The 26,257-nt window shown below is 46.2% G+C and overlaps 1 protein-coding gene across 5 annotated transcripts in view; it reads left to right on the top strand.

The window, feature by feature from the left end:
* Window positions 1–8,342: 8,342 nt before the first annotated feature.
* FAM13A (family with sequence similarity 13 member A) overlaps window positions 8,343–26,257 on the top strand; it is a 131,853-nt gene continuing 113,938 nt past the window's right edge. For 2 of the 5 annotated variants that reach the window (XM_035113460.3, XM_035113461.3), the window contains exons 1-3: window positions 11,334–11,739; window positions 15,120–15,329; window positions 20,164–20,344. In XM_035113460.3, coding sequence (XP_034969351.3) covers window positions 11,493–11,739; window positions 15,120–15,329; window positions 20,164–20,344 — 638 coding nt within the window. In that variant the 5' untranslated portion in view covers window positions 11,334–11,492. Of the gene's footprint in view, window positions 8,738–11,329; window positions 11,740–15,119; window positions 15,330–20,163; window positions 20,345–22,301; window positions 22,364–26,257 lie in introns of those variants that run through there. The other 3 variants (XM_035113462.3, XM_088660516.1, XM_088660517.1) reach the window with 3 other exon arrangements.

Consider the following 26,257-nt stretch of genomic DNA (forward strand, 5'->3'; position numbering starts at 1 on the left):
CCACAAGCAAACAAAACGTTTAAAGTGTGCTGTGAAACACATTATACAAATGTGACACTAGATGGCGATGGTGAGCTATGGCAAATTCAATATATTTTTCAAAAAAAATTTGAAAAAAGCATTTGCAGAATTTTTTTTATATGTGTCTAGATTCCACCTGAGATGCTACAGAGATAAACCCATTTACAGGTCCTGCTCCCTGTGATGCTAACAGCAGCATATTATATTATATTATTATATCATATCATATCATATCATATCATATCATATCATATCATATCATATTATAATTAAATTTCTTTATTGCCTTTCATACAAAGATCACACAAATATACATAGAAGAATAACAAGCAAAATCAGTAACCCCCAAGACAGAGGAGGTTCAATATATTTTTTCAAAACGCTTTGCAAACAAGTTACTGTGAGCTACCATTAGTCACCTCCTTCGGGCCAGACTGTGAAAGGCCCCGAACTACTCAAAAAACCTATGCTGGACTGCACAGTGAAGATGCAATAGAGGTAGCAAAGTATGTCTTCTTTGCTGCCTTCACTGCCATTGGTAGGCTTGATAATGAGCCCTCACCAGTGTTCGACTGCTCTCAGCTGGAGTTTTCCTCCACTCGCCTTCCAGCCGTCTCCCAGCTTGTTTCCCGGGTTAGTGTTAGAGGACACTTAAAAAGCGACAGTAGCAATGGCTGAACTTCGAGAGGGGAAACTGTGTGTGTCCTTCTGTGGTAGAAGAGGGGTTTTCTAAAGGGAAGTGCCTTTGGTACCTTCAACATGGCGAAATGCATCTGATGAAGTCTGCAAAACATACGATGCCACAAGGAATCTGTCAATCTTTTAAGGTGCCTCAAGAACTCTTTGTTGTTTCTTAGACTGAAGTGTCAGCTTCTGGGCTGCTTCTGAACTGCTAGGCAGACCCAATGCAAACATGCAGTCTGGTTTCATTTGTGTAAGAGTGAATGAAGGGGCTGGGTAGAAAACTGAAGGGAAAAGGACATTAGAGAGGATTAGGCAGAGGATGGTTTCATACAATTAGCACTGTTGTGTATTGAGTCAAAGGATTTTATATCTGTATTATTATTGTCTGTATTTGCATTAGGATAAAGTAACTGCCTTTTGGTCCCAGAGGGTACAGCTACTATTGGTTCATTTAAGCTGCTGTATTTGGATCCTCTGTCTTATTGGTTTCCTCCAAAAGGCAGCACTGTGATTGCGTGATATTGTTCCCTCCAAAATGTATCCCTTCCTAGCTAGTCCCCTGTCCCTATAAATGTAGCTTTCCTCTCCTCAGTCTTCAGTCTTGTTCACTTTAATAAAGAGCTGTTACTAGAGAACTGTCTCCAGCATGTTTTGTCAAGAGAGCTGAAATCACAAACCCCACGTCACAACAACTGGCGACGAAGGTGGGATCCGGAATGCTGAGGAGCGGTTAAACACAACCCTGCCTCAGAGTCCGGATTGCAGCTGAGAACAAGACTCACTGGCCAGCTGAGAAGACGACCCTGCCCGCTAGGACAATGGAGAGTCCAAGGGTATTGGAGCCCTTCCAGCCATCAGAGCCCCACACCTGGGAAGACTACGTCGAACGCTTCGAGTTCTTCGCAGTGGCTCAAGGGATCACCGATGCCAGCAAAAGAAGGGCCACATTCCTGAGCTACTGTGGGCCCGAGACCTTCAAGCTAGCCAAGGCATTACTTGCTCCAGCGAAGCTGAGTGAGACATCTCTCCAAGATATTCTTGCCTGCCTAACAAGCCACTTGGCGCCTACTGAGACCAAGATGGCCCGGCGGATGGAGTTCCATAAGAGGCAGCAGCATGCTGGGGAGTCTGTATCCGCATTTCTGGCTGAACTCCGGAAGCTCGCTCAGCACTGCGGCTTCCAAAATCTGGAAGAGACTCTCCTGGATCGGTTTATTGGTGGTCTGAGCAGCAAGAAAGCCAGAAGACACATCGTGGCTAAAGAAGAGGTTACCCTTGCTTCAGCCTTGAAGGAGGCCACCGCCACGGAGAATTATGAAAGAGAGGAGCTTGATGCCAGTCGCAAGGCCACTAAGCCACAGATAGAAGTTGCGCATGCCATGGACGAGCTAGAGGCTACTCCAAGCCAGAGCCCAGTCCGTGGGGTTGAGTCGGTGCGTCAGGCCTGCACAGTGCACAGAGATCGCCGAGGCAGTTGCCCAGGTTGTGGCGGAAACCATGAAAGGAAGAGTTGTCGTTTCAGGGATGCTATCTGCCGGACGTGCGGAAAGACGGGTCACATCGCCAGGGTCTGTAGATCGGCGGCGTCGGGAGCGACAGGAGCACCTAGACTGGAGCATCGCAGACCGCCCACAGCAACTCGTTTTCTAAAGGACTGCCACTACGTAACGGAGATCAATGGGAGGGCCGTGCAGTTTCCAGCGCAAGGCAAGGCACACGTCAAGGTGAAGATTGAGGGTCAGCAGTGCGACATGGAGGTGGACTCCGGATCTGCATTCACCATCGTGTCAGACCAGACCGCGAAGACATTCTTCCCCAGGGGTAAGTTGCCCCCTCTGGAGCCCTTTCCGGCAACCTTGCAGTCGTACTCAGCAGGCCGCATCCATGTTATGGGAATGTGTGCCGTGAGAGTACAGTTCCGGGACAAACGGGCTGTACTCAAACTGGTGATTGCGAAGGGCAGTCGCCCCAGTCTCCTGGGCACTGACTGGTTCCCCGCCCTGGGACTGAGTATCTCAGGGCTTAATTCAATCCAAACCTGCCCTGAGATGAGCGAGGTATTATGCAAGGAATTTGCTGGTCTCTTTAATGGAAAACTGGGTTGTTATAAAGGGCCCCCAGTTGACTTCGAGTTGGACCCCGGGGTGGCTCCAATCCGACTCAAACCAAGGCGAGTGCCATTTGCACTGCAACCCAAGATCGAGGCAGAGCTGGATAAATTGGTCAAGCAGGGAGTTCTCTCACCCGTGGACTCTGCTAAGTGGGAGACTCCAATCGTCACACCCCTTAAAGCAAATGGGGAAGTCAGGATATGTGCAGATTACAAATGTACTATCAATAAGGCACTCAGGGGAAACTCATACCCCATTCCAGTTGTATCACATCTGTTGGCTAAACTGGCTGGGGGCAAGGTGTTCGCCAAAATTGACCTGGCACAAGCTTACCAACAGCTGCCAGTAACCCCACAATCAGCGGAAGCACAGACTATTGTCACACATAAAGGGGCGTTCAGAGTTAACAGATTACAGTTCGGCGTTTGTGTGGCCCCAGGGATTTTTCAAGGGCTCATGGAACGCCTGTTAAGAGGTCTGCCGGGGGTCTTGCCATTTTTTGATGACGTTTTGATTGCTGGAAAAGACCCACAGGAACTGGTTGCGCGTGTCCGTGCAGTGTTGCTCAAGTTCAAGGAGGTGGGGTTGCAACTGAAAAAGGAAAAATGCAGTTTTGGGGTGCCAACGGTGGATTTCTTGGGGTTTAAAATTGATGCATCAGGCATCCACCCCACAGATGCTAAGATTAAGGCCATCATCGAGGCACCACGACCACAGAACAAGACGGAGTTGCAGTCATTCCTGGGACTTATTAACTTTTATCATTCGTTCTTACCCCAGAAAGCTTCGGTAGCTGAACCATTACATAGACTATTGCAGAAAAAGAATGTGTGGCGATGGGGGCGGGAGCAGCAGAAGGCTTTTGACTCCTTGCGAGGAATGCTGAGTAGCAGGAGCGTCCTTGCTCATTATGATGAGTCAAAGCCGCTGGTCCTGGCATGTGATGCCTCTCAATACGGTCTGGGGGCTGTGCTGAGTCATAGGGAACCGGATGGGTCGGAAAAGCCCATCTCTTTCTATTCCCGTACGTTGTCGCCCACGGAGCGCAACTATGCTCAAATTGATAAAGAGGCACTGGCTATTGTGTCCGGAATCAAAAGGTTCTATGATTATTTGTACGGTCGCCAATTCTCCATTGAAACGGACCACAAACCACTGTTAGGGTTGTTCAACCCAAACAAACAAACGCCACAAATTCTCTCCCCCAGAATGTTGCGTTGGTCAATATTCCTGAATGGGTTCCAGTACACCTTGACCCATGTGCCGGGGAAACAATTGTGCCATGCTGATGCGCTGAGTCGCTTGCCCCTTCCTGGCGGGAGCAATGAGGATCCTGCTCCGGCGGAGCACATTATGATGCTAGAAACACTTCCGGGGGCTCCTGTAACAGCTACGGATATAGCTGAGAAAACGAGGAAAGATGCTGTTCTCTCCCGTGTGCTCACTTGGGTGGGGAGGGGGTGGCCAGGTGGTCCGCATGAAGAAAAATTCAGGCCTTATGCGACAAGGCAGCACGAATTGTCCATGCATAAGGGTTGTCTCCTATGGGGAGATAGGGTGATCATCCCAGCACCACTGAGAAACAGGGTTCTTGAGACGCTTCACATGGGACACCCGGGAATGGTCAGGATGAAGTCGCTAGCCCGATGTTATGTGTGGTGGCCTGGAATGGACCAGAACATAGAACAATGGGTACGAACATGCAAGGCATGCCAAGAGGTGCGGCCAGAAGTGGCCAGAGCACCAGTCCACTGGTGGGAGCAGTCCAGGACTCCCTGGAGCCGGCTGCACATAGATTTTGCGGGGCCATTCCAAGGGAAGGTCTTTTTGGTTATCGTGGATGCATATTCCAAATGGTTAGAAGTGGCGATGGTCCCTAGCATGGCATCAGCTGCCGTAATCAAGGTGTTGAGGCAGCTGTTTGCTACCCACGGGTTACCTGAGACCATTGTATCAGATAATGGGGCAGCTTTTGTATCCCAAGAATTCAGGGCATTCTTGGCTGATAACTTCATAAGAGGGGTCACATCCGCGCCCTTTCACCCATCCTCCAATGGGCAGGCTGAGCGCATGGTAAGAACAGCCAAAGAATCCATTGCGCGCTTAATGGAGGGTAACTGGTCGGCTCGCATTGCGCGAATGTTATTTTTGCAGCATGCGACGCCGTGTACTGCGACGGGCAAGTCGCCAGCCGAGCTGCTCTTAGGTAGAAGACTGGTAACGGTGCTGGATTATGTCCACCCAGATAAAATGCCAAACCGTAATTCAAGAGCAACCCCCCAGGCTGAGACTGACACAACAAGGTATCTCGCCCCTGAAGATCTGGTCTGGGTGAGGAACTATTCACGAGGTCCGCGGTGGGTGGCTGGTGTGATCACCCGGGCTAGTGGACCTGTGTCCTATTATGTGACCTTGGAAAATGGGCAAGTTTGGAAGAGACATATAGATCAGCTGAGGCGCCGGGCGCTCAGCAGGGAGGAGTCAGATAATTCATCCCTGGCTAATGACGCACAGCTGCGAGACCAGAGTGAAGATGGCCCAGAGGTGCAGTCACCAGGGGCTTCAGCAAATGAACCAGGGTCTGCTAGTCCTCATGATGACGAGGTACAGGTCGGGGACCCTGAGATGTCTGGGACTCCCTCTGTTCCTGATGAAACCCCTATAGCAGCCCCTCCACCACAGGTAACACCCAATCCAGAACCTGCAACACCTGTTGTCAGGAGATCAGGTAGAAGTTGTAGGACCCCACAGTACCTGAGGGATTACGTCTGCTGTGCTCACTAGGGGGGGAGGGGTGTTGTGTATTGAGTCAAAGGATTTTATATCTGTATTATTATTGTCTGTATTTGCATTAGGATAAAGTAACTGCCTTTTGGTCCCAGAGGGTACAGCTACTATTGGTTCATTTAAGCTGCTGTATTTGGATCCTCTGTCTTATTGGTTTCCTCCAAAAGGCAGCACTGTGATTGCGTGATATTGTTCCCTCCAAAATGTATCCCTTCCTAGCTAGTCCCCTGTCCCTATAAATGTAGCTTTCCTCTCCTCAGTCTTCAGTCTTGTTCACTTTAATAAAGAGCTGTTACTAGAGAACTGTCTCCAGCATGTTTTGTCAAGAGAGCTGAAATCACAAACCCCACGTCACAACAAGCACCCTCCCTCCTGCAATGGAGTGGGGAACCTTTTGCAGTCAATAGGCTGCATCTATTCTGTACCTCAGCAACTTTGGGGTGAGGGCCACATACCAGTGATGGGCAGGGCCAGAGGCAAAAAAGTGGTTGCAGCAAAGGGATGTGACTCTTACTGTTGCACAGAGTCTACATTCCACCAGTGTAACAGGACCTATCAGCATTGGCATTCTGACCGGTCCTGAAGGCACACCTGTTTAGGCAAGCATTTCCCTGCACTAGGGTTTGCGTTTTATTTGGCTGTTTTAAGCTTTATTTGGTTAAAAAACAGTTTTCAATTGTATTTTCAATTGTTTGCTTTCTCTTTTAATGCCCAATGGAAATACGGCACATTTTAATTATATATTGATTTTATAGTTATAAATAGTTCAATAGCCATTTGGGCAATAAGCAGTAGATAAATGAATAATAATAATAGTAATAAATAACAATTCCAGTCACACAAAAGACAGAAGTTTTGACACACATTTTATTTATGTCGTGAACTGGCAGGACAATAGAAAGGAGGAGGAAGAGGATCATGGCGGGGGGGTGTAGCCATGACTGGTACGCACGGGGGGGGGCAAGCTGTGGGTGGAGAAGGAGAGGTTGGGGGCATAGAAAATACTCATGGGGAGACAGAGGGTGGCAAGGGGATGATAGTCAGTGCCCAGGAACCCAAGAACCCTTCACCAGAGCCAGAGGGGGCCCTGTCTCCATGAACACTGTGGGCTCTAAGGCATAGGGAGCAGTGTGAGGTATGCTCTAAGACAGGGGTGTCCGACAGGTCGATCGTTGTGGCGTTTCACCTCTAGAGGGCCTAGAAGGGGTTAAGTTGCCAGGGAGGGAAACGACCAATGGGAGCTCTCCAGCCAGAAGCAGAGTGTATATAGAGAGAAGCAGGCAGGCGGGAGAGGAGGAGAGTTGAGGGAGAGTTAGATGTGAGGAGAGAGATATATTTGAGAGGAGCTGGTGTGAAGATAAGAGCTGGTTATTATTGTGGTGGCAGTTAAATAGTGAGATAGACAGGATATAGTGTTTAGTGTTAATTATTATTAGTTATATTTAGAGGTAATAGGCCGGTAATTCATATTTAGAGGTATTAGGCCGGTATAGGAACCATCTGTGATTTTGAAACCGTTTAAGCTTTGTACAGTAACCAATACGCATAACCACATTCAATAAACCATCTTGTTTTATTTTACTATATCCTGGTCTGAGGTGTGTGAGTGATTGAGAGTATTTGTTTGTCGTTGGTACAACACCAATAGACCGTCAAATGTCTGGGGGTGATGTGCAGGTCAGTGTGACCGCGACAATCGTGATCTACCGGTCGATTGCATAGCATCCTTGGTCAAACGTGGTCAATTACGGTACCCTGATAACACCCCCCCCCGAAAAGAAAGATCAACAACTTTGGCTTACCCTTCCCCCCAAAAGCTCAACAACTATGGCTCATCCTCCCCCCAAAAAACTCAACAACTCTGGTCAATCCAATGGGTAGATCACTGCCAGTTTTTTTGTTTTGTTTTTTTTACAGTGGGAGTAGATCGCAACCTCTTGGAAGTTGGACGTGCCTGCTCTAGGAGGCTGAGGCAGGCAAGGGCTCACAGCCCAGCTCCCTAGCTGGCCAGGTGAGGCTTGCTAGCTCTGGGAGGAGGTGTGTGATTCCTCAGGGTCAGGACAGGTGAGGGTCACATGTCTCATCAAGCCCAGATGCTGCAATCAAGATTCAAGGGATAAAAGTGAAGCAGAGGTGAGTTGCTCTGTCTGCTTAACTTCGCACATTGATGGACCTCGCCTCGGATTTTCCAGGAGCTCTGTGTGACTGTATACTCCAGTCCCCACTTGTCTCCAGGTCTGCCGGGGGTTCAGGACTTTATTCACTCTTAAATTTATTTTGCACCTTTCCTTCTCCCGCTCCTCATCTCACCCCCATCCACAACAACCCGGTGGAGTGGGTTAGGCTGAGAGACATTGACTGGCCCAAGCTGGTCCCACGAGTTTTGTGGCTGAGTAGAGATTCGAGCCCTGGTCCTGGCCCAATGCATGCAATCGGTATTTTGAAGAACACATATCCAGGCAGAAGCACCGTGGAGCAGCACCGCTAATAAGCATGGCCCTGGTAGATCCACCAGGGCATTTCTTACACCCTTTAGAAAATGAATAGGCTTGGGTGAGTTGGCATAAGAAATGAAATCTTCACACAGGAATTGGATCAGCCCAAAGGTTGTGGAGGTAGAGAAAAATCAGCATCCGAAATCAGGATATCTCTATCTCAGCCTTTACAGGGCTCTGAGTCTCTGAGTCTCTGAGCCCTGTAAAGGAAGCAGCCGGGAGCGGGGTGGCTTTGCAGGGGAGTGCCTTCAGACCAGCTTCCTTTCGAAATCCTTGGAAGTGGCAAGACGTCGGCGACTCTTAAGTCCCGGGTCACATGACCCTTCCCAGTCCGCCAATGCAAGAGTCGCGGGCTCAGATTTCAGTTCCAGGCTATTGATTCCAGCCATGTGCATGCAAATCAGGAAGGAGAGCTCGAAAAGTTTTGGGGAAAACGCTTGAGGGCTGCTGGACGTCTTATGTTTTTTGTTTTCTCCCGCGGAGCCGCCAGCAGAAGGCAAAGTTGGAAGAAAGCTTTCCGTGTCTCGGGAGGAGGCTTTGCCTTGAGTCTCCAGCAGTCTGCTTAATGCCTTCATCCTATCTTCATTACTTCTTCCAGACACTCCGGAAAGAATGGGGGCAGGCGCATTAGCCATCTGTGTGAGTACGAGGCGGCGGGCTGCGCGGGGAAAGCGAGGGAGGCTCTCTCTCTTGCAAATGGGTGCGCAATTGCGCGCAAATGGGTGCCTGCGCGCTCTCTCTCTCTCTCTCTCTCTCTCTCTCTCTCTCTCTCTCTCTCTCTCTCTCTCTCTCCCCGCCCACCCACGACGATGGGGGGGGGTGGAATATTGAGCGCAGTCTAACATCTTGAATGGTGTAATAAACTGATTTAGTCAGTCGGTGTGTCTAGATCTGTTGTCTTACAAGGTGGGGAAATTTCCAGGTGTTTGTGTGTGAGATTTTTGGGTATTTTGAATAGGTGCAAAACAGAATAAATAACATCGGAGCCATGGATTGGTTGGGGGGGGGGGCATATAGAGAAGAGATGAAAAACCCAACATTGTTTTAGACATGTATAAAAAGCATTTTTGTTCTTCCAGTGTTAAGCTCATGTTCAGTTCATTCCGTGGATGTTTATGCTGCTGTTATTTCTCTGCCTCAAAGTCAGCCCTTCGTTGCCTCTCTTATTTTTTTAATATACTGTACGTGATTCGAAAATATTTGTGCAGCAATTCCAACTAGGAGATGTAGCTTGCCTCCTCCTTGGTTTTGATGAAGAGCCTTTGGGGTGGTTGACGATGTTTAGATTTATTTTGTTTATAACTGTTTCCCAAAATTGTTTCAGTAGCTTGTAGTTAAGCACTTTGCAGTTCTTGGTTTATTTTTCAATTAAAGTCATCGTATAAGTGAAAGGTTTGCATGTAAAATAAACAAACCCGTTTTATTTCCAAAGTAGGGCTTTCTGTTGTGTTAGGCCTTCTCTGTTAGTAATAATGGCTGCAGTCCTCCCTAAAAAAAGAAGAAGATTTTGCTCCTAAGCAAGTATGTGCATGTTTGCCGCCAATATGGGTAGGTTTGAAGCTGTGTTTAAAAATTGGAGCGGCTCAGATAAATGTGCACATTTAAAGGCATTTGTAAAATAATGAAGAAACAAGCGAGATTCAACTTGCTTCTGCAGCACTGTGAGGCAGGATTGATAATGTGTATTTTTTTCTTTTTAACTAACATTCCAAGATGGATGTTTCAGAGGGAAGGATTTGCTGTCCCATGCATATATTTTGCCTGTTTTGTAGGCACTAGAGATTTAGTGGATGTAGCAGATGGGTAGGTAAAAGACCATGCCTCGCCTCTCTGCTTTTTTCTGAATGCACATAAATAACATTAAAAGAATTAGTACGCATTGTCTGCCCTTTCCAACTCTTGAGTCTTGCATGTTTCCCTTTTGAACCTTTCCCATTTTTCATGTTCAAAAGGACAGGCTAGCAGTGTAGTTCTCTATAGGTCTGTGCAGAAGCCGGCCCCTTTTGAGTTCAGTGGGGCTTACTCCCAAGGTAAGTGTGTAATAGGATGGCCACCTTCATTCTTAAAAACAAGTTTTATTAGGAGTGGGAACCTTGGCTGGCTTCTTTGGAACTTAAACATGCCAGCCAGCAGTGTTAAAAATAACACACACTGTTATTTTTCTGTTTTTGTGTCAAACGTCCACATTTTAGCTTTGAATCACAGTATCGTTGGAAGGTACCCCAAGGGTCATCTAGTCCAACCCCCTTGTGATGCAGGAATATCAACTGAAGCATCCATGACAGATGGCCATCCAACCTCTGATTAAAAACCTCCAAGGAAGGAGAATCTGTCACCTCTTGTTGGAGTCTGTTCCACTGTCGAACAGCTCTTGCTGTCAGAAAGTTTTTCTGAAACTTTGTCAGAATCTCCTTTCTTGTAACTTGAAGCCATTGGTTCGAGTCCTACCCTCCGGAGCAGGAGAAAACAAGCTTGCGCCATCTTCTAGAAAACAAATAGATAAAATTTGATAGACTAACCAGCCCAAGGATACACACACACACACACACACACACACAGTGGTACCTCGGTTTTAAGTACACAGTTGGTTCCAGAAGTCTGTACTTAACCTGAAGTGAATTTTCCCTTTGGAAGTAATGGAAAGTGGATTAATCTGTTCCAGACGGGTCCGCGGAGTACTCAACCTGAAGTGTAGGCTACTTAACCTGAAGTATGAGTGTAATTGGTTCCGGAAGTCCGTACTTAACCTAAAGCGTACTTAACCTGAAGCGAACTTCCCCATTGAAAGTAATGGAAAGTGGATTAATCCGTTCCAGATGGGTCCGCGGAGTACTTAAATTGAAAGTACTCAAACTGAAGCGTACTTAAACTGAGGTATGACTGTATATATATCAGGCTTCCCATAGGCATCTGTTTGGCCAATGTGGGAAGAGAATTCTGGACTAGATGTGCTATTGGCCTGAACCAGCGAGGCTGTTAGGCAAAATCCAGCTTGTAAACAGTGGTGCTGCTCTTCCGCTGTGGCAGAAATCCATTTCTCAGTGTCTGGTTACCATGCCAGGCCATTCGGTTATTTACCTCTATGTTTACCCTGAAGTTTCAGAGAAGAACGGCTTCCATTCATAGTGTGTCTCTCATTTCTGCTCCACCCACAGTTGCTCTGGCGATGCAGCTTGGGAACTTTCAAGTTATCCACTCTGTTGCTCGGCTACGTATTCCAGGCTCCTCCTCTCTGACTTTCTTTTTCCCTTTCAGTCTCTCCCTGTGTGTGCATGTTCCCATCCCAGATCTTTTCGGAAGAATTCCGCTCCGCCGGGTTTTGTTTGTTTCTGCTGCGAATGTTAAACCCGAAAGGCCTGGCTTGAATGCCCAGCTTTCCTTTCGTAGAGCCACCATGCAACCCCCTATAGTCACGATGACCGACTGTTCCCTCTTTCTGCGCTCTTTCAAGCAAAGTAAATCCGCTGTCAGGCTGAAAGAAGACATGAAGAAGATTGCGGCAGCCCCACTGAGCGGCCAGAGGGGAGCTGCCTGCCAGAAGGTGTTTGGCGTAAGCCTGCATGAACTTCAGCAGCAGGGACTGAGCAAGAACGGAGTCCCAGCCGTCGTGTGGGATATTGTCGAATACCTGACTTGGCATGGTAAGCTGCTAGCGGAACCCTCCTTGTTGAAAAAAAGGGGGAAAGAAAGGTGTATCTTTAAGGCACAGGTAGCAAACATGTGGCCCACCAGATATTGCAGAGCTTAAATATCTCATCATCCCTGACCATAGGCCACGTTGGCTGGGACTGGTGGGGGCTTTTTGTTATTATTAATTAGATTTATATACCACCCTTCATCAAAAGATCTCAGGGCGGTTCACAAAATTATTTACTTACTTCGGGCATTTGGACCCAACTCTCCAGCCAAAAGGGCCCCCAGAGCAGCTTAAATACTGTACAAGAAATCAGAACAAGAACTTAACTTGCTGTCTCTCCTGCTGTTTGGATTTCTGCTTCCGGGAGGCAGTTGGAGTCCCACAAATTCTGGAAAGTTGCAGGTTCCTCGCTCTTGCTTTGAGGTGCTATCTGTACTCTCAATGTGTAAATGCATTTTATCTCGGTCTGTAACTTCTATTGGCTCTTTCTCCCCACCTACTTCCAGAGAATGCTGGGAATTGTAGTTTGGTGATTCTGGGAAGTGTCTATTAGAGACCCCAGGTGCCCCCCCTAGGACTGAATTTCCCCTTAAAAGACAACTCCTAAACTAAATTCAGGGCTCTTCCAAGGACACCGTTTGTTTGTTTGTTTGTTTGTTTGTTTGCATAAGATTTGGTCATCATCACCACACACTTTCTTGTGCAATTACCTCGTCGCTGCAAAAAGTCAAATAAAAAAAGGGGTGGGAAATTGCCCCCGGGAAGTGTGGAATAACAGCCACTATCTGGTATTGTTGTATAACTTTGTGAGAACATTTCAAGAGGAATGCTCAATAAACAAAGGGCATTGTTTAACCTCTGTGCATGTTTTGTGTGAACGTATTGGCACGAATCTGTTCCAGAAGTCTGTTCGACTTCCGAAACGTTCCGCTTCCAAAGCTGGGCTTCCGGTTGGCTGCAGGAAGCTCCTGCAGCCAATCGGAAGCTCTGTCGGATGTTCAGCTTCCAAAAGAACGTTCGAAAACCGGAAAAACTCACTTCTGGTTTTTTATCTTTTCGGGAGCTGAAACGTTCGACTCCCAAGGCGTTCGGGAGCCAAAGTACGATTGTAATTGCTGATCTGAAAGCTCAAGTCTGTGGTGTAGATGCATGTGTATATTTTATTTCATTCTACGTGGAACAGTTCCATTCTGACTTTCTTCCATCCTGGTGCTCAAGATAGTCTGGACAGATACTGTCATCATCCAGACCTGCTTATCGTCTGCAAGGGAGCCACCTCATGTGCCTTCAGACCAAGCCAGGGTCTTGATCTCTGTGGTGATTTTCAAAGCCCCCTGATTTTCGTGGTCTAATGCAGACTTCCTCAAGCCAATGTGGTGTCATGGTTAGATCTAAGGCTGCCAGTGTGCGGTAACATTGTTAGAGTGTTAGACCAGGACCTGGGAGAGCAGGGTTCGAATCCCCACTCAGCCATGAACAGGGCTGTCTTAAGTATATTTGGCGCCGTGGTGCGACGGATCCCTCCGGCGCCCCCACCCCGTTTCCCAGCGTGGCGGGTGGGCACAGCTGCGCGATGCCCCCCTGGTGGCACGGCGCCCTGCGCCACCTAGCCTGGCCATAGGGCCAGCCCTGGCCATGAAGCTCACTGGCTGACGTTGGGCTAGTCACCATCTCTTAGCCTAACCTACCTCACAGGGTTGTTGTGAAGATGAAATGGAGAGGTGAAGAATCATGGATACCACTTTAAGCTCCTTGGAAGGAAAAGGGGGAATAATAATAATAATAATAATAATAATAATAATAATAATAATGGTGAAAGAAAATTAAAATGGAAGAAAGTGGGGATCTAAGAGCACAAAGTCAGACACGACTAAACAACAGAGTCGGACACGACTAAACGACTAAACAACAACAACAAGAGCACAAACATACTAAATAGGTTCAGGTTTGAATTTCACATAATTATAAAATAAATCTAATCTTAAATGCTCCATAATGCTTATATTTGTGTGCATGGAAGTTAAAGAACTAAGCAAGTAGTCTTAAGTTTGATGGTGTGTGGATACTTCTCAACTTTCTGATTTAAAGGGATCTTGCTTTTCTGCAATGTGCCCTGTTTTCCAGCAGATGTCAGAGTAGGATTGCTAGGCTTTAGTGGAATATGGTTTCTGCTAAGGACCTTTTGAGGCATTTGGTGCGAACTCCTGTGGGCTAAATGAGGGCCACCTCAGCTCTTTCCGCCTTGGGAAGGAAGGTCTGAAGCAGGGTTCCTGCCCAGGCGAACCCACTTAGGCAACAACATTCGCAACATACATTTAAAGTGTGGGCACCTCACTTCAAACCGTCATGGCTTTCTCCCTGAAATAATTCTGGGAGCCGTCGTTTGTTAAGGGGGCTGAGAGCTCTTAGAGGACCCTTATTCTTCTTGCATGAACTGGTTTAACAATCCTTCCTCACATGGAACTCTGGGAATTGTAGCTCTGCGAATTTGTGCTGGGGGAAACTACCAGTTGAATGTCAATGGGCGGATGTCAGGGAGGCCGGGGGGGGGGAGCAAAAAAAAACATGGTGATGTGTGCACTCCATCTTGCAGTGACCAGCCAGTTGGAAGTGGCCCCCAGTTCTTACTAGCCCTCCTCAGTAGCCCTTAATATTATTTCAACGTGTGGGTTGTTGTGGTCTGAAAGTGGGGAATGTTCCCCCATGTGAAAGCAACACCCTTCGGTCACGCCAACACCATGCACCGAGAGCACGATTAAACCACGTGGCTCTTCCTCAAATAACCCCGGGAACTGTAGTTTATTAAGGACGCTGGGACTCGTAGCTCATGTCAGGAGTAAACAACAACCAAAGGATTTTCCAGGGGTATGCATGCCCCTAAGCATTTTGTGACTCTTTGCACTTTTGTCCATTTACTATATTTATTTTCCCTGATTTGAACTATAACATTGTGATTTTCTTGAGTCAAAATGAGAGTAACCCTAAACATTTTTTTAGGGGGAAAGCACTGTTTATATATAATGAAGTCACCAGGCAAACCCAGCTTGTTCTCCACTGCACTAATTTCCTATTTGTAGGGTGTGTGTTTTTCCCCACACAAGAGCATTCAGAATTGTGATATTTCCCCCTTCACAGTTCAAAATGAGGCAGTTCCATTCTCCCACCTTGGATCTTTAACACCTTGTTGTGTATGTATGTCTAGGCCAGGCCTACATTTTTTTGGCCCTCGTTTTCACTGCTAGACAGTTAAAAGCCAACTTAGGCTTTTGTTGTTGTTACGTTTAGCATTTGCCATTGGTTGCTCTGGCCGTGTTATTTTTAAAGCAGGGCACCGGGTGTGCCAGTTATTTATTTATCTTCCTCCTTTTTAATGTGTAATTACAGGGCTGAAACAGGAAGGTCTTTTCAGGGTGAACGGCAATCTGAAAACCATGGAGCGGCTTCGAGGGAAGTACGAGAGCGGAAAGGAAGTGGAGCTGCCTGTGGAAGGCGACATCAGCTCAGCGGCCAGTTTGCTGAAATTGTTTTTGAGGGAGCTGCCTGATCGGGTGATCACTTCTGCAGCACATCCTAAATTCATACACCTGTATGAAGGTGACAATCTTTTCATCAAGCATACATCCCTGTGTATATTGTTCCTGGTGGAGTTCACTAGATCTACAGCTGTTGGTGCTGGTGTTATTATTTTAATCATTTCCCCTAAATAGGGCAGTTGCCATGGGAAATGGCAACATGCATATAGTGGTACCTCGGAAGTCGAACGGAATCCGTTCCGGAAATTCATTCGACTTCCAAAATGTTTGGAAACCAAGGCATGGCTTCCGATTGGCTGCAGGAAGCTCCTGCAGCCAATCAGACGCCGCGGAAGCCCCGTCGGACATTCGGGTTCCAAAGAATGTTCGCCAACCGGGACACTCACTTCCGGGTTTGCGGTGTTCGGGAGCCCCCTCCCCTAAACAAATTTCGCTAAATGAGTAAAAGGTGTTGCTCAGCGGTGTCTGGTCCTTGGCATCCCCAGGTAAGAAATCTGAAATCTGGAGAACCACTTCCAATTAGTGTAGACCAGGTGTTGGCAACGTTTTCTGCCTGTGGGCCGGAGGATTCCCACGGACTATCGTCTGTGGGCCGGACATGGGCCGCATAGGTGCAGAAGCGATTTCCGGTGCCGCGCTGCCCATTTCCAAAATGTCTGCAGCGCCAGAAATTGCTTCTGCGGCTGCGTAGACGTGATTTCCGGCGCCACTCAGTGAGTCCCCGCAGCTCGCGGGGGACTTGCCAAGCAGGTGGCTCGGTTCACGGGTGGCCCATGGGCCAGATAAATGGCCTCCATGGGCCGTATCTGGTTGCCGATGCCTGGTGTAGACTTACCATGCCAGCTGGAGCTGGTGGAGCTGTAATCCACAACATCTGGCAGGCACAAGGCTGGGCAAGGCTGGTGTACACAATACTGACATAGATGGATCAGTGAATCTGCTGGGCTGGAGGGGTTTGGATGAGGCAGAGATGTCCCTCTGCCAGCGAGAAGCACCCCAAAGCTACCACCATTGGAAGGCAGTGGAATACCTCCCCTCAGGTGTCCTGTTTGGAGAGGGTGAAGCTGGACTGTCAAAGGACTGTGAGCCTCAGAAGTAAAGAGCATGGGCCTGTGCAGAATGTACCTCCCTTGCGACTGTGGAAACTCTTGTGTTTAATAAGATGATTCCGCAGTATCCTCAGACCATGCAGCTTCATTGCTTTACAAAATGTGTAACGGTGCAGAGCTTCACTTTCTAAAGATTTCTTTAAAATGTCAAAACAATATTTCTATCGCCCCTCTTTTCCTTCCCCAAAGATACAAAAGCAGGCTGCCTTGGTGAAACTTGAAGAAGGCTTTTTTTAAAAAAAGGCTTTGGAATAATGGTAATCTCTGATGTGTTGACTTTGTTTCAGTTGCGTTCCCAAGAATTTGGGTTGATGGCAACTTTATAAGCTCATCAAGGGGCTCATGAACTCAAAGATATGGGAAGCCCTGGGTTAACATGCTACCGTCCAGCAACAGGTTTATCAAACACTCCACTTTCTCTCTCTTCGCTGTATTCCTGTTGGTTAAAGGGCAGAACAAATTTAAACTCCTCTTTTTGTAAAATGCTGGAGAGTTTCCAGTATGACTGGGCCCGACTGCTGACACCTGCCCTTCGTTTGAGCATAGCTTTGCATTAAAAATGGCTTGCCAGTCAGCTGTTTTTGGTTTTTTGGTGGCGGGGTCCTTTTCCAGCACAGCTTGCCTCTCGCTCTTGAATTTGTGCTGTGATAAGATCAAGGTTAGCTGCGAAGAAGAATGATTTCTTGTTTGTAGCCATAAAGATCCCAGATACTTACCACTCAGCAAAGCACACAATGCTCTTGTGTTGGAAATAATGTTCAGCGAAGGAGTAATAATGCGTTTCTGCACTGTTTACAGATAAAACAAATTGTAATTTAGGAACAAGGTTAGAGGGCTTGGCTGAACGCCCTCACATTGCAGAATCAGGTGGTTTGAAGGTATTGGAGCAACTTTAAACCTTATGAAAAGATGCGGCTCTGAGCTCTCTTGTTGTGTGCCTAAGATTTGAAAAGGAAGTTGCACAGGAAGGTCGTGTGAGCTTTTATCATCCAGAGCTTACATATTCTGGAAAACTATGGTTAATTTAGAGCAGGCATCCCCAAACTGCGGCCCTCCAGATGTTTTGGCCTACAACTCCCACGATCCCTAGCTAACAGGACCAGTGGTTGGGGAAGATGGGAATTGTAGTCCAAAACATCTGGAGGGCCGAAGTTTGGGGATGCCTGATTTAGAGACTTCCCCATTGAATCTTGGTCACCATGGATGAACTCTTTGCAGAAGAGGCAAGGAGATAATTGTAGCCTGCCAATCCAGATTTGATGGCAAATTGTGGTTAGAGGCTCTGTTGGGGGGACGTTCCAGAAAGTAGACAAGGAAGGAAACCTCAAGAAATGAAGAGGCAAAGTCTTTAGCATGTTCCCAACTTCCAAGTAACAGTTGGGAAGAAGGAGTTGAGTTTTGGATGATGATGGTATTGTCCAGGGTGACACACTTAAAGAAATTGGAAAGCCACATTTTATTTAATTGGACTTCTCTGGGGCCAACTGACAAAAGATTATAGCTGCCTTGGCTACAGAGTATTTTATCCTGGACAAGATTAACATTTTGCTGGTTTTTGTTAAAATAGATTTTTCCCCCAATCATGCTCACCTGCCCTACACCTGACATAGCTCCTGGCATCAGATATGGGGCAAGTAACGCAGCAGCTTTAAAGGGACAAGCTGGGACATTGAAGGGATACTCCTTCTGCAAGCAGGGCATGCATTTGGCGCCCTTTAAATCTGACATCAAATGCAAGCCCTGACTGGGTCAGCTGCACTCTGGAAATCTGATCGACGCTTGATGCGAATAGGGGTTGTGTTCAGCCCCATTTGGCTTGTGGGACAAACGGGCGTCTGCTGGGCTCAGTTAGACCCACCCCACGAGATCCAGAGGTTCCCCACCACTGATTAAGATTCCAGTACTATGTGCAAGTAAATGCTTTGTAAGATGGTTGACTGTATCGTCCTGCCAAAAGCTGGCATTTCCACATTGTCGTCAGAATCACAGAATTGTAGAGCTGGAAGAGACCCTGAAGATCGTCTAGTCCACCCCCGACCCCCACCCCATATTGGGGGGTTGAACTTGCATAAATGCTAGTATCTGCCTGCCCATAAAAAGGCCTGTCCTGTTAGATTTGATTTGTACATCCCTTCTATTTTAAAAGAGAGGATATTATATCCATGTCCCAGCTGTTCAGTTCAGTTCAGTGAGTTAATCGGGGTGTGCAGGAGCCAGATAGCCACAAGTCTCCAGCCACAGGCGAGCGACATCGTAAAATAACGTCCTGCCGTGTCATCTGATAGGCACCCGTAGCATGCAGGACACAGGCCCATGTCAGGATGAGTCGCCCTTTGGCACAAGTCCCTGTCTCAGATTCTCCAGCCTGTTTGATTTGGGAACACAGTATTACACCCCACCCCAATCTCCAAGTGGTGTGAGATTCCAAGGGACCAGGGTGTTGTGTTTCCTTTTGGACAATGAGGCTCAGCGAAAACAGTGGCATCTTTGCAATATATGGTTTATTTACACATATATACATCCTGAGTCTAGGTGGGAGCGGGTGGCGCTGTGGTCTAAACCACTGAGCCTCTTGGGATTGCTGATCAGAAGGTTGGCGGTTCAAATCCACATGGCGGAGTGAGCTCCCGTTGCTCTGTCCCAGCTTCTGTTAACCTAGCAGTTTGAAAGCACGCCAGTGAAAGTAGATAAATAGGTACCCCTGCGGCGGGAAGGTAAACGACATTTCCGTGCACTCTGGCCCTCGTCACAGTGTCCTGTTGTGCCAGAAGCGGTTTAGTCATGCTGGCCCCATGACCCAGAAAGCTGCCCGTGGACAAACGCTGGCTCCCTCGGCCTGAAAGCGAGATGAGCGGCGCAACTCCATAGTCGCCTTTGACTGGACTTAACTGTCCAGGGATCCTTTTACCTTTTAGGTGGAGGAGAAGCCCAGCAGTACACCTCAAACAGAGGGTCTCTTATTTCTCCCATAGGTGCAGCAGGCATGGGTCTAAAGACGAGAGAAATCCGCCATAGGTTACACTAGGATAATTTACCCCAGTGTAAATTACATGGGCTTCCTGTAGTTTGGCATGGTTCTGTTAGTCTCCGTCCAAAGATTAAATATAGGAACGCCACAGTCCGGTTACGCAGCTAGTACGAGACGTGATAAGGATAGAATTTGTTTTCAGGAGATGTCTTTTCTACTCGGGATTGTTTATTTCCCATCTTCCAGCAGTTGTGACAGGTGGTGGCTGATTCCAGTCAAGTCGTGTGGAAACTTGAGGAGCAGGCTCTGTCCTGGTGAAGCAAGTATTTCGAGGATTAACTCCCAGACCACTATTCCCCTCACAGAGCTGCAATTCCCAGAGTTCTCTGTGAAGAGGGATTGGCTGTTAAACTAGCCAGGGAAGTGTAGCTCTAGGAGGAGAAAGGGAGTCTCTTCTAAGCACCCTTAACAAACTACATTTTCTGGTATCTGAAGTGTGCATGCACACGAAAGCTCATACCAAAATAAAAACTTAGTTGGTCTTTAAGATGCTACTGTAGGAATTTTTTTATTTTGCTTCGACTCAGACCAACACGGCTACCTACCTGTAACTACATTTTCTGGGATTCTTTGGGAAAAGGCATAGCTGTTTTAAAGTGGCGCCACATCTTTTTACATACCTTTTTGCTGAACCTGCTTCCTCAATATGCTTGTTCAGTCCCCGAGTCTAATGCCACCATACTAGTGCTATTTTGTATTTGATTTTCAGTGCAGAGTTATCCATAGCCTCCCCTGTCTTCTTCTTCCCTTCCTGACAGACATCCAGAATGGTAGCCCAAATGTGAACGCTTTGAGAAAACTCCTGAGGCAGCTTCCTGAGCCCCACTATTCCCTGCTTAAGTTCCTCTGCCGGTTCCTGAGGAGAGTTGCCGATCATCACTCCGAGAACAAGATGACTGTTTCCAATCTCGCCACAGTATTCGGACCAAACTGTTTCGAGTAAGTTCCTCGGCTGAAAGAAGCTCCTGGTTTGGAGCCAAAATTAAGCCATGGCATGGAATTAGACGTTGGAGACATTTCTAACACCTCCATTTCCTCGTCCCTTGTACCTGTACTGTACCTGACTCAGATTTGTTGTGTTGGGTGAGCAGTTAAGTCTACCTGGAAGTAACTGCAATGGCAGATCATCACAGTGTGATAAGGAGCCAACGTAGGTTAGGATGACCCAGGCAGGTGCTACTGTGGGGTTTTTTATTGACTAATAAACTGTGGTGGTTGACTAATTGGTTCATACGTTACATTGGTCCTCCTGCTGTGGTTTGGCACACGGCAACCTATTGAGCTGGTGGTGTGTGCATATCAAAATGCAGGTGATATTGATAAGTTGTTTTTGTGTTTTGTATTTTGAATCATATTCAAATTACAGTATTTGCTTTTAAGATGAGCATCTCAACAATAAGGATACTGTAAATACACCCTTCCCCAACCTAGTCCTCTCCAGATGTTCTGGACTGCATCTTCCATCAGCCAGCCCCAGCCAACACAGTCAGAGATGATGGCACTGATGCCCACCAGATGTTTTGGACTACCAGGTTGGCGAGGGAGCTATTGTTATCTTTCTCCCTGCTGATTTCCCACCTCCCTTGCCTGTCACCCAAATATGTGCCGTTTTTGCGATGTTAAAACTTGTTATGTAAGACAAGGATGCCCTCCCACAACCCTTTGAGGATGTTTTTGCTGTTGATCATTGTAAGCCAATGTTTGTGCCTTTTTTCTGCCTCTTGTGACTGGCTTGTTTATGATGCTGTGGAATCTCAAGAGCGCTGATCAGTGGGCAGCAATGAAAGGATCTCTGATGGACTTTATTTGTGCAATATGCAAAGAGCGCTGTAGGCGGCCTCTTGTTTTGATGTTTGTAGGCACCAGCTATGTATTTCTAACATGATGAAAAAGGAGAATGGAGGCAGAGAAACCTGAGGCAAGGAGGGTGTTGGCAGCACAGTGGTACCTTGGTTCTCAAACACTTTGGTACTCAAACAACTTGGAACCCAAACACTGCAAACTCGGAAGTAAGTGTTCTGGTTTGCAAACTTTTTTCAGAAGCCGAACATGCTCAGTTTTGAGTGTTTCACATCTGATTTGAGTACCACATTCCATTTTGAGTGCCACACTTCTGTTTTGAGTGTTACGCAAACGTCTGTCTGTTTTTGCTATTTATTTTGCGCTTTTGTTTTTGCGGCTCTTCGTGTTTGTGACTATGTGGAACCCAGTTCAGCTACTGATGGATTGGTTGTGTGCCTGCAGTACATTGTTTATTGCTTTCATTTTATGGATCAATGGTCTTATTAGATAGTAAAATTCATGTCAAATTGCCATTTTAGGTGTTGTTTTTAAAAGTCTGGAACAGATTAATTCATTTTGCATTACTTTCTATGGGAAAGCACGCCATGATTTTGGAACGCTTTGGTTTATGAACGTACTTCCAGAACGGATTAAGTTTGAGAACCAAGGTGCCCCTGTATTTTAGCAGTTGCATTTGGGTGAGATGGGGAAGAAACTTGATTGAGTTTACATTTACAGTTTGTTGTTGTTGTTATTGTTGTTGTTTAGCCGCTTTATCTTGCTCAAGGCAACTCAAAGCGACTTACAGGTACAACCAAAAATCTAGCCAACTTGCATTGCATAAAGTAGCACAAAATAGCGGGTTGGGTTTCAATCCCATATATATTTACTCTGGGGTGAATCCAATTGAATTTATTCAGGCTAGCATCTGAGTAAGCATGCATACAAAATATGCTGTCAGGCAACATTCCTATAAACATGCACAGGGTTTGGCTGTTACACTCCCCCCCCCCACCCCGAGTAAGCACTATTAGTAGGACTTACGGCTGAGTTAAACAGAGATAGACATGCACTACTAATGTTCACGCCTTTTGCAGACAAGAGTTGCGAAGAATCTCTTACCCACTCAGAGAATGAAGCTGAGGAAGTGCTCTCAAGCCCCATGCAAGCATGAATGTGGGTACACACTTATATATGTTATCCATTTCTTTTAATGAACAGCTTGGTATTGATTTACAGTGTGTGTGTGTGTGTGTGTGTGTGTGTGTGTGTGTGTGTGTGTGTTTTGGTAGCTCTTAGAAAAAGCAATTGCAACACCAGAACTTCAGGCATTTTCCATGGTGTGGAATAATCCCAGATGAAAGACAGGCACCTGCTTATGCCTCACCCTCATGACGAACCTTAGGGAAAGGTTGTTCCATTGCTGCCAGCAGCAGACGTTTTGCAACTTCAGTTAATCACATAGGATTTAGTAATTCCCAAAGGCAGGATATTGGAAGATCTGATCAGTCTCAGCACCCTTGCGTTTTCTGACTTAGTCATATTTCCACCTGTTTCCACAGCTCACGTCCATACAACTGTTACCAGGGAAAACGTGTGTTTGTATACCTGTTTGTATGCACTTTGCTGCCTGCTCTTGCCAATCCTATTTTTTCCCCCACAAGTCTAATTTCAAGTCTGCCAGCCCAAGATAAATGGCTGGTGAACTGCAGGCTTGTTTTGATTACCTTCTCCTACCACTTAATCCTGCATAACGATTTTAGTTACACTTCCTCTCTTTTTTTTAAAGATATGGCTCTAGAGAATGTTTAACTACAAAGTGCTACCTCGACCTTATAATAGTGCCCAGTTTGGTACGTGATGTTTTCTTAATAGCCTTGGGTGCTTCTACTGGGGGAGAGGGAGTTGCATCATTTAAAAGTGAATTAATTAATTGGAGTGGTTTAATCTTGGGAAATGCTTATGACATTTCTCACAATCTCACACTCTTCAGGAGGAGCGAGTGTCCAGCTAAAAGCCCAAACAAAGCTTGGGCAAATGGCTTTTATTGCTTCTCTGGTGAGATGGGACAAGACTTTTTTTAAAAAAATGTTTTTTATTTATTTCAACATTAAAATTATACAAATAAGACATAAACCTTCATTTACAAATGAACAGAAAAAATTAGAAAAAACAATAACAATAACAAGTCATAACTACACAAAGTTTCTCACCTCAAAAAAAGGAAAAAGAAGAGGGAGAAAAGAAAAAAAGGAAAAAAAAGAAAACTAAAAAAGGGGAAAAGAAGGAACAAAGTGAAACATAAGTAATAATAATAATAATAAAGAATAAAAACGATCTTCCAATCATATCCTAAGTAATTTATATAACTCCATCTTTTTATACACAACAAAAGTTCACCTCTTTATTCTCTTCTTATAAGTTTCATGGTTCAGTTCCGATCCGCCTTCAGTGGGACAAGACTTTAGTGGCATGAGACTCCGCGTTCCTAAAAGCAGATGTTAACTGGGCATGATTCACTTGTCGTTCTGGTGTTTTCACTTCCATGTAATCAAATTCCTCAAAGTCTTTATTTAATAATAAAAAACTGCATTGCTCATCTGCTGTAATCAGATTTGTGTCCGGCTGGGTGATTCGGGGATTGGCGATGTGATATAAAACCCTTTCAGGCATAGGTTGCTTGCTCAACTTTTCACCAGGCTCTCTTCTACACTGGCAAAGAGCCCGTGTGATGAAGAGTGTTGAACAATGACTAGGAAGAGTTGGATTCAAAACCCGCCCCAGCCACAAACCTGGGCTAGGAGGATAAATGGGAGAAAGAAACATTTGTGTCATCCTGAGGTGTTTGCAGGAGGGCTAGGATAAAATAAAAATGGATGGATTGTGGCATTGATTGAAAAGCCATTGGGAGCCAATGAGAGTTGATCTTGTTATCAGGTCACCTTATGACCATGTCCTTGGTCAGAAGAAGGGGGTTGGTTGGAGTAGCTAGTATAGGCAAAGGGCCAGCAGAGAGCCAGTTAGGGCCAATTACATCAGCCACGCTGAATGCCTCTTTAGCATCTTTCTGGAAAACAAGGCACAGTCATTGTAGCACAACCACAGGTTTGTGGATCAAGGAAGAAGACCCCTTGTTTTTATTGACATCAGGAATGAGGAACCTGTAGCCTTCTGATGTTAGCCTAGAACTCCCATCATCCCTGACTATCGGCTAGGTCTGATGGAAGTTGGGAGTCTGGCAACACAGAGGACTCCAGGTTCCCCCCCCCCCTAATTTGATGTGTTCAGATATCTGTTTAACATAAAGTTAAAAATGCAGTGTTCTTTGTGCCAGCATGACGCTTTTTTTAAAAAAAATAATTTTTATTAATTTTTAGAAAAAGAAAACACATACAAAGTATACAACATAAACTCTGTCCCTTCATTTTCCCTCCACCCACAAGCCCACCTCTGCCACCAGTGAGACCCATGGGTATTGGGGAACAAAGGGGTCCATTTTAAGCTGGGTTTGACCTCCCCCCTCCTTCCTCCCCCCTCATCCCCCCCTGCCACTGAGAGGACAAAGGCGGAGGATCTCTGGGGATTGGCTTATCCCCCAGCTATTTCTTCACTGTACTGGAAAAAAGAAAAAAAAGGAAAAAAGGGGGGGGGGAAGCAAAAATGAAAAGGGAAAAAAAAGGAAAGAAAAAAAAAGGAAAAAGGAAAAATATTAATGACTTCCACGACTCTCCTCCTCCTGGATTTCCCAACCTCTTTACATAGTTATGGCGGGTTTTCTAATCCAATTCAGAAATCTTATTCTTATAATATTAACACAATCCTCCTCCTTCTTCATGCTGTCCCCCTCTGAGCCCCCCCCCCTGCCACTGGGGTAGCCCGAGGAGTCCAGCAGTCAAAAGGTTCCATTTTTGTGTCTGGGTTTCCCTCCACCCTTCCCTCTCCCCTCAAGGCACCCCCTGCCACTGGGTACCAAGAGTAAGAAGGGGGAGACAGGCAGTTTTCCACCCAAACACCTCCTGATCACCAAAATTATTCAAAAACAAACTCTAAGCATATTTCCTCAGCCATTCTTTTTACTCCCTCCAGAAAGCTCTTAACCTTAAACTATAAAAATCTCTCCTCCCCCCCCCAATGTCCCTCCTCCCAATTGGATCAGCATATCCTTTAACAGGCCAAGATTCCGACACCGTTGTTCATAAACCAAAAAAAGTACCTTAAACTAAATTTTTTACCCCACACCAATTCTTTCCCACATCCACTTCCAGACCTCTGCTCCTCCCTCTTTCTGCCTTTCCCTCCCTTCACTAACACCATTCAACATTTCAGTCTCTCCAGGATTTTCACTTCCATCAATCTTCTCTTCACTTTGCTTCTCCTTGTCGGCCTCATCTCTTTGTTCTGATCTTTGTTTTTCATCATCCAACACATATTTTTTATGGTCTGAATCAGTCTCCAAATTGTCCTCAAATTGTTGCTCCTCACACACAATCTCATAATCAAAATTGTCCTCTAAATCTTGCTCTTGCACCTCATTCTCCTTTTCTGTTGGATTGAAGCATTGCCTTTCCTTGTAGATATCTTCCCATGTTTGTAGATAGCCCAGCACAGCCTCCTGGAAAGCTCGAGAGAATTTTGTTTTCATAGTTCACTTGACCACAGGCAGACCAGAGATAAGGGCAGAAGGGTACTGGAAAATTCCTCTCTACCACGTTGTCGGCTCCATCTTGGCTGTTCTTATCCTTTGTCTTTAACCTCATCAGATTTCAAATTTACAGTCCACTTAAATCCTTTTAAAACCTTTTGAATCAATTTTTCCAATTCACAGGAATAAAATCATCTTTCTTAGTCCTTTAACAATTTGACAGCTTTTGACAGCTGTCAAAGCGTCCTCCCCCTTGTTGCTGCTGAACCTCAAGGGGCAACGACACCGGGGGCTGGGGAGGTTTGGAAAAGTCTTTCTTTCTCTCGGGTCCGCAATCTTGAAAGAAGTTTTCCCTTTTCGGCTTAGGAATATTTAATGCGCCTCCCGATTGTCCATTTGGAAGAGACCGGCTTCCGTTACTTTAGAAT

The sequence above is a fragment of the Zootoca vivipara genome, chromosome Z1, assembly GCF_965207765.1.
Source record: "Zootoca vivipara chromosome Z1, rZooViv2.hap1.1, whole genome shotgun sequence".
Lineage (NCBI taxonomy): Eukaryota > Metazoa > Chordata > Lepidosauria > Squamata > Lacertidae > Zootoca > Zootoca vivipara.